The 8673-nt window shown below is 36.4% G+C and overlaps 2 protein-coding genes across 2 annotated transcripts; one reads left to right on the top strand and one right to left on the bottom strand.

Moving 5' to 3' along the window:
* The first annotated feature begins 1632 nt into the window (after window positions 1-1632).
* On the top strand, window positions 1633-4907 carry LOC142607377 (zinc finger CCCH domain-containing protein 66). The gene is made up of 2 exons (XM_075778836.1): window positions 1633-1801; window positions 2274-4907. Exon 2 carries the CDS (start codon window positions 2310-2312, stop codon window positions 4431-4433), a length of 2124 nt encoding a protein of 707 aa, XP_075634951.1. The 5' UTR covers window positions 1633-1801; window positions 2274-2309; the 3' UTR covers window positions 4434-4907.
* A 1653-nt stretch (window positions 4908-6560) lies between these two features.
* LOC142607185 (uncharacterized) lies at window positions 6561-8284 on the bottom strand. Its single transcript, XM_075778611.1, has 2 exons — window positions 7122-8284; window positions 6561-6992 (listed from the first exon to the last, which is right to left on the bottom strand). The coding sequence occupies exons 1-2, from the start codon at window positions 8125-8127 to the stop codon at window positions 6646-6648; spliced, it is 1353 nt and encodes a 450-aa protein (XP_075634726.1). The 5' UTR covers window positions 8128-8284; the 3' UTR covers window positions 6561-6645.
* Between the last annotated feature and the right edge of the window lie 389 nt (window positions 8285-8673).

Raw genomic sequence — 8673 nt, 5'->3', positions numbered from 1 at the left:
ATATTTTTATAACAAATCATACATGGTTAGTTGTTATTGGTTCAAATTTGAACCTAATACTAAGATTACTTTTTTGCGCCAACAATAACAACTCGTAACAACCTGTCATTTAAAACTTGTTATAAAAATATTGTGAAAATATTATGGACATATCATTTCTTATTTTTTTAGTGTGCTGAAGTTTTGACAACCAATTAAAAGTTACTAATTTTTACCTAAATTATCTATTGTTTACGGGTTTTATGTTACTTTTTATCTTAACTTTATTTTAAATAATTTAACTTTTAGTTTTTTAAAAATAAAGTAATTTTTAAGATTTTATCTCATATTATATATAAGAACAAAGTTTAACTATAAACAACCTTATTCAATATCATTAATATTATTATATATTTTAAAAATCTAATCGTTGGATTGCATGCTCTTTACTTTATTAATACACATGTTAAATTTTATACTAATCGGATATTATTTACCATATGATCTATAAGATTATATTTTATATATAATTTTAAATTACAAAAACTTACAATTTAAAAAATTTATTAATGAAATAGCTATTAATCTTTAGTTTTTTAGAAATTTTACAAATATAGAGATATAAGAAAAATATATAATTCTCCAAAGGCCTTATAGTTGAATTGGCACATCCCTTTGTACAAAGTGTTTGGAGGTTTAGGGGAAAAGAGTTCAAGTTGCGGGGTTAGCAGCATGTTATAATTATCTCTAAAAAAATATAATTCAATAATGAATTTGTTAAAAAACTTTCTCCTTATATAAATAATCTATTGAAAATAAATAGTAATTCTGAAGAAGATAGTTGGTTTGTTTTTCATTTTCAACAGTACACACAGAAAGAAAACAGAGGCTAAGACAGTCTTATATCTTAAATTTTGATTATTTTATTAGTAGTGAATTATAGACAGTATTGTTCCTTGAATTTTATGTTTCAAATACGACAAACGAGTCAAGGTTATTATAAGCTCTTTCTCAAAAGAAAATAAAAATTGATAAGCTATACTAATATCACGATATTTTACACAATTTTTACCGCGACGTGACAAATTATGATATAAATTACATAAAATATTATGGTACTAGCATGGCTAGTTATTATACAAAAGTTATTATATTGATTTATAGTACTTTGTTTATGAATTTTTTTTTTTATAATATTGACCTGACAAGTTAGGTTGCATATTGATCAAAAAAAAATTGAGATTTAAAAACTTACTCATATTTCTATCTATTTTATTTTTGTAATGCTAAATTCATGGGATTGTACATAATTCAAAAAATATTTGGATTAAAATCCGGTAAGCCTAAATAAGTAAAGTAATGATTCTATTTCTACGTGAGAAAGAGTGTAAATTTCTATGCAATTTTTGAATTCTTTAATCTTTATAACTGATAAATTATTGACAAGTTTATATATTTTTTGAATAGTATATATATTAAAATTTATAATTTTTAAACTGAACTGATAAGATATATATAATAGATTCTTAAAAAAAAAAAACTAGTAAAAAAAACAAAAGGAAAGGAAAGAGGAATGGAGGAGCGTAGGTTGACTTGATAGGCTTGTCTTTTTGACCCACCGCACCATATAATAGAGAGAGAAAAGGAGAGAGATGGAAAAAGTCATTTCGCTGTGTCTTTATTTCTCTCTACTTTCTCTACCTCCCTAGCTGTGTTCGTGTGTGCTTCAATAACAACTAAGCAGAGGAACAACTTAAGCTGTGGGTTGTGACCAGTTTGTGTTTTGCGAGTTGTGCTCTATCTGCCATTTCTGTGCGCTAAGGTACTCTCTTGCTCTTATTGATACTTATATTTGGTGTTTCAATGAGTTTTTGTTACTGGGTTTTTGGGTCTTGTGGATAATTGAAAGCATTCTGTTTGGGTTTCTTAAGTAAATGTGAGAAAATGGTGTCATTTTAAGTTCTTGGTCTTTTGGTTTTGATGGGATTATTGTGTTTTTGGTTTCTGAGAGAAAATATTTGGTTGTATTTTGTTGGGATTTTAACAGATTTTTGTTTCGTATTGGCTAAGTGAGTTGAAGATTGAATATTTGTTTATGTATTAAACGTTTGGTACAATCTATTTGTGAAATTAATTTGTTATATGTTGATCAAAGAGTGGAGCTTTATGTTTCTCTTTCTGCATCTATGTACTTTTTCTATGAGTGCAACCTTTCTTTCTAATTTTGCTCTTTTTCTTTGTATGTAAATTCTGGAATACCATTTATGAATATCTATTTCTTACAAATTTTGTAGAACGAGACTGTGGAGGTCTGAAAGAGAGGGATTTCCATGTGCAGTGGGTCAAAGAGGAAACCTTCTCAAACAGGTTTCAGCATGGCGGGTGGGTTTGAGAAACAAGAGGCTTTGCAACCTCGCTTTTCAGTTTTGCTTGAATTATCGGCCTCTGATGATTTAACCGGTTTCAAAAGTGCTGTGGAAGAAGAGGGTCTTGATGTTGATGAGTCAAGCTTGTGGTATGGGAGGAGAAATGGGTCAAAGATGATGGGGTTTGAAGAGAGGACACCCCTCATGATTGCTGCCATGTTTGGAAGCAAGGGTGTGCTGAATTATATACTTGAAACCGGTCTTGTTGATGTTAATAGGGCTTGTGGTTCGGATGGAGCCACGGCACTTCATTGTGCTGTTGCTGGGGGCTCTACTTGTTCAGTTGAGGTTGTTAAGCTCTTGCTTGATGCTTCTGCTGATATTAATTCTCTTGATGCTAACGGAAAAAGACCCGGTGATTTGATCACTCCAGTTTCAAGTCCAGCCTTAAATTCTTGGATGAAAAAGTTGGAGGTCATGCTGAAGGTCTTTAGTGGTATTGAGGAAACATTTGGTCTGCCTGATCAAATTGTTGATGAAATGGAAGGACTAGAACAGCTAGAGGCTTCATCGCCTTTGGTCTCAAAGGATGCAACTGAAAAGAAAGAGTATCCGGTTGATCTCTCTCTTCCGGATATCAAGAATGGGATTTATAGCACGGATGAATTTAGAATGTATACATTCAAAGTCAAGCCTTGCTCAAGGGCTTACTCACATGACTGGACGGAGTGTCCATTTGTTCATCCAGGGGAAAATGCCAGGCGGCGTGATCCTAGGAAATACCATTATAGCTGTGTCCCTTGCCCTGAGTTCAGAAAGGGGTCGTGCAGACAAGGAGATGCTTGTGAGTATGCACATGGTATTTTTGAGTGTTGGCTTCACCCTGCTCAGTATCGTACTCGTCTCTGTAAGGATGAGACAGGATGCACCAGAAGGGTCTGTTTCTTTGCTCATAAGCCGGAAGAGCTTCGCCCTCTTTATGCTTCCACGGGTTCTGCAGTGCCCTCTCCTAGATCTTTCTCAACCAACACTTCTCAGCTGGATATGGGGTCTATGAGCCCACTTGCCCTTGGTTCTTCGTCCAGCATGATGCCCTCAAACTCAACACCACCCATGACTCCCTCTGGAGCCACTTCTCCTATGGGTGGAACCATGTGGCAGAACCAGTCAAGTCTTGTGCCCCCTTCCTTGCAGCTTGCTGGTAGCCGGTTGAAAACTGCTCTCTGTGCTAGAGATATGGAATTAGACCTTGAATTGCTTGGGCTTGAAAACCAACGTCGCAGGCAACAGCAGTTGATGGATGAGATATCTAGTCTCTCCTCCCCATCTGGCTGGAAGAGTCCTATGTCCAATACTTCAGCTTTTGCTGCCTCATTGGGCGATCGAACTGGGGAGTTGAATAGGCTTGGGGGAGTGAAGCCTACTAACCTTGATGATTTTTTTGGTTCTCTAGATCCTGCCCTTATGCCTCAATTTCAGGCACTTTCACTGGATGTCTCAGCGCCCCAATTGCAATCTCCTACTGGGGCCAAGATGCGCCAGAACATGAACCAGCAGCTCCGGTCAAGCTACTCTACCGGCCTTTCTTCCTCTCCTGTGAGGGCATCTTCATCATTTGGTGTTGACCCATCTAGTGCAGCAGCAGCTTTGACTTCAAGGTCGGCTGCTTTTGCATCGAGGAGCCAGAGCTTCATTGAGCGAAGTGCTGTGAATCGTCATTCCAGTGTTTCTTCACCTCGTGCTTCTGCATCTGTAAGGCCTTCTGCCTTGTCGGATTGGGGCTCCCCTGATGGCAAATTGGACTGGGGACTACAAGGAGAGGAGTTGAATAAGCTGAGAAAATCAGCTTCATTTGGGTTCCGAAGCAGTAGCAGCAGTTATGCAACAGCTGCAGCCATGATGCCAGCAACTGTCAATGAGCCGGATGTCTCTTGGGTCCAGTCTCTGGTGAAAGATGTCCCGCCTGCAAAACCTGGGCAGTTAAATTTTGAGAAGGAGCAGCAGTGTCATCTTGACACTGGAGACTCGGAGATGCTCCCAGCCTGGGTGGAGCAGTTGTACAAGGAGCAAGAGCAGATGGTGGCATAAAAGCATATTCAACCCCCAGAATTGCTACTATTTTAATCTTTTAACTAGTTTTTTGCCATTTTTTGAATCTTTATTGATATTGATCATAACTAGGTGGAAGGACTGGAGAAGGGGAAAAAAGAATATACCCCTAGGGAGAAAACAAAGAACTTGGGCAGGATGAAAGGTTTCTGCTCATACAAATATTAGGTTTTTAAGAATAATAGGTTTTAGGTTTTTCTTATTAGCCCATTTTTCTCTTGTTTTGGTTCATGTCTTTCTTTGAGTTTCTATTTTCAGCCCAAGTTGAAGATGTCTGAAGCATAGGATCTTTGATGGGTGAGACTAGAGATGCTGATAAATACTTAATATGTCATTTTGTTATTGAAAATCGTAGGCATAACGATGTCTTGGGTTATATATTGTTGGTGGGGTTGTATACATGAAATGTATTTACAAGATGTTTGTTTTATAAATTAATCTCTGTTTCTCATATGAATTTGATGTGATGTTTTCCTTCTCTGGAAAACTGTGATTTAACCTTTGGTTCTTAATAATTGGTGGGATGGCTCTTCCCAACTCATTTGACCACCTTTATGCAGTTAATGTGTTTCCAGGTAGTTGCTAGCACTAAGTACTGTGGTATGGGAGTTCACAATCTACGTCAGTTTTCATCTACAATATCTTTAAGCTGGAACCAAATGAAAAATGAATATTACTTTCATTTCAACTTTCTAGCTGTAGCTTGAGATTGATATTTCATTGTGTCTTTTTTTCCTCATCTCTCCTCTCTGTTTCCCACCTATTTCCTTTTTGAATTTTGCATATTACTTTCGGCATTCAAAAGGCAAGATTCATTGGCTGCATAATTTTCCAAAGGGAGAATGTTTAAGCACTAAAGAAAAAGGCAGTACCAATCCCAATAACCAAACTTGGTGTCTTTTTATATATCAACTTTTCTTGTTAGGCATGGCATATGGTATTGGTAGGCCGTCATCCAGCACCACCTGTCATTGTTCTTCAATCCTACCAACTGAACCACAATGAATTCAACACAGAGAGAGAAAATAAAATTGAAGCTTCACCAGGGCATTTCCTTGCCATTAATATTTAGGTAGGACTTTATTTGGTTAAGGAAGTTGGATTCTTTTTCGTGGTATTTGTTTTTAGTAATGTCAAAAATAATATAATTTAACTAATGATTTTAAAACTTACTACTCACATTTATTGTCAGATTAGTTTGTAAATTTTATATAGCAAATTTGTAACATCTTTAGTATTTTTTTTTTTATGAGACAAAACTATTTTCCATTTCTTTCACAAAAAAAAAAAAAAAAAAGACCGTCTATTTGGCTTGCATAACCAATAATACCATGCTGAAAGTGATTTTTACAACCTGGGTCGCTTCGCGTTAGCTTTTTTAAAAAGTTGGCTTGCGAAGAGGTTGTTTGGAGAGCTCGGGAGATAAGTTTCTAGAACATCCATTGCACTTGCAACTTTGCAAAAAGAGACGTTATTAATTACTTCTAATTTAATATATACAATAATCATTGGCTGTCGAATCATACTAATGATTAGGTTAGTAGAGATTACTTTTTGAGTTGGTGACTTTCAAAAAATGCCTACATATATTGAGTGTCAGAAGAATAGGATTTGTTAAAGGATCATGCTTTAAATTTGTGGATTCACAAAAAGTTGGGAACATGTGATGTAGGTGTAGCAACTATGAATTATTTTGAACTCAATGCACTCACATTTCAAGTTGGTGTAAGCCTTATCAGTTATCACAACACCAAACACCGGTTCACAATTATGCAATTTTTTATTTCTTTTCAAACTTTCGGATTTGAATTCAATAGTTCTGACGTACAGTGAATGTCAGCGGCAATCTTTATCTACCTATTTTTAAATAAATTTCAATACTAATTTAACTCCAAATTCTCTCTTGTGACATACGTTTTGGTCCAATTATACATTATTAACTACAGACCTAGTCATTTACCCCCCCCCCCCCCCAAAAAAACACTACAGTGACCTAGTCTTGGATTAGAGAATTTAAATTCCTTTAAAAAAAAAAAGATTAGAGAATTTAAATTCAAATTCGATTTCTACATGGTCAAGATCAAGTAAAGCAAGAACTAAAGAAGATTAAAAAAAGAAGTTTCTTTGTAGAGTTTATTGTAAATGCGAAATTTACAAAGGTTGTAGTAAAAGTCTTACAAGATCAAATTTTTCATGGAAGTCCAACTAATTGACCTACCAGTTCGTCTAATAATCGATCAAGAATTTCCAGCTCAATATCTTCAAAATCTTGATGCTTCCCTATTCTCCCGTATACCCAATTTGAATGAACCAACTCAGCACCAGTGAGTGTGAGAATTTCCCCCCACATTTCTTTGTAGTTTTGGCTGTGGCACTCTTTTTTCTTTGTGCCATGATATTTGCCTTCAATTTTCTTTGTTTTCATCTCATCATCACCTATCAAATTGTTATCCTTTCGTGGAGATTGCTGCTTGTAATTTTCAAGCTCCGGGGACAACTTCCTTCTTGACCTTGAATCAGCCAAACTCGAATCTTCTTCTGTTAATAAATGTTTCAATTAGTGGCAGCAATTATAACATAAATGTTCTTTAATTGGCAAAGTTGATACAGAAACTATATGAAGCTTAATTGGAAAAAACTTGGTACTTAAAAAATGAGGAAACAAACCTGATCTTGAAACTTCAGGATCAAAAAGGAAATGATCAAACTCAAGAACAGAAACCGGGCTCGAATCTTCGGAGCTGCAATCAGATTCTACCATTTGAATCAGACATGGACTTCTTTTCTTCTTCTTCCTCCTTGGTTTCGCTTTATGGAAGACTTCATTGTGGTTAACGGGTTTGGACGATTTCACAGCTTCCGGGGCAACAACAACATGTGGTTTTTCATGGGAGTTTTTTGCAGGAGAGGTAGTGAAAGTTGAGTCTTTTACATTATTGCACACCTTCTCAACAGGCTTGTCACTGACCGAGATTCTCTTACTCAGCTTCTCCTGCTCATTCAAACCATTTAAAACCTTCCTGCTGGTTCCTTGATCCCCTTTGTTGTAGTTCTTCTTTTTCTTGTTCTTCTCTGACACCCTTTCTGTTCTATTCTCCCTGTTTTTACATTTTTCTGCTCTTCTTTGCTTCAATTCTCCAAAACCCATTTCAGATTTCCTCCCTTCTGATCTTAACTCTTTACTTTCACCTCCATTTTCGAAGCTGAGTACAAGAAAGTTCTCGTTTTCAAGCTCGAGAAAGGTTGGCAACTCTCGGAAGGATAACGTGGATTTGATCCTTCGATGCTGCCCTTGCATTTGATCAAACCCGGCCAAGTGATCCGCTGAATTCATGGATCGGCTACGTGAAATTGAATTTGGGTTTGAATTATGTAACAAGTTGATCTCTGGCATCGACTCCAAACCCATAAGCCTTGCCACTATCCCAGGCGTAGTGGTAGTCTCAATATTTTCCTTGGCCTTCAATTCATGATCTTTATCACATAACACAGAATCAACTTCTTTGATTTGATCTGAAGGATGTGTAGGAAGGTTACCAGAGCAGAGAATTCGGCGCAAAAGACCGGCTAGACACCCGGCAGTGGCACTCTTTGAATTGCACATATTTGCATCAAAAGAGGTGGTAGTGGATGAACATGATGAAAAGGAAGGAGAAGAAGATGACAACTTCATGTTGTAGGAACAAAAAAAAAAAAAAAAATTGTGAAAGAGAATAGTAGTGAGTTGGGTCTAAGGAATTTCAACTTTCAAGTTGCTAACAGCAAAAGTAGTAGTAGTTGCCGTCCAAAGGACAAAAAAGCAATGAAAAGAAAGAGAGATTTGAATTTCATTTGTTCTTCATGATAAGAGAAAAAGAGAGCCAGAGAGTGTCTAAAAAGAGTGTGTGTGTGTGTAAGAGGTGGCGGGCTTTGCATTTGAATGTGGCCACTGTCCAAGTAGTCTCATACAAGTGTTCAGAAACATGTTGCCACGCGCATTGTAAAGTCTGTTTGTACAATTTGTATTCTTGTGGTGATAGCTCAAACATGCAGCACGCTCTAAGGGCGCGTTAGCTAGCGTACAATGCTGCCATTAGCAACTTAAAAAGGAAATAAAAGAGAGTTGCTTTAGATTTGGGTTCATAGTGTATGAATATAGGAAGGCTATACTGCTATGAGTGCTTATGTGTGAAATGGAGATTGGATTTTCTCTAATACTATCTATTTGAAGTTGCAGGGT

This window comes from Castanea sativa, chromosome 8 (genome assembly GCF_040712315.1).
Source record: "Castanea sativa cultivar Marrone di Chiusa Pesio chromosome 8, ASM4071231v1".
Classification (NCBI taxonomy): domain Eukaryota; kingdom Viridiplantae; phylum Streptophyta; class Magnoliopsida; order Fagales; family Fagaceae; genus Castanea; species Castanea sativa.
Note: the sequence above shows the minus strand (reverse complement) of the source record. Positions and strands in the feature narration are given on the sequence as shown.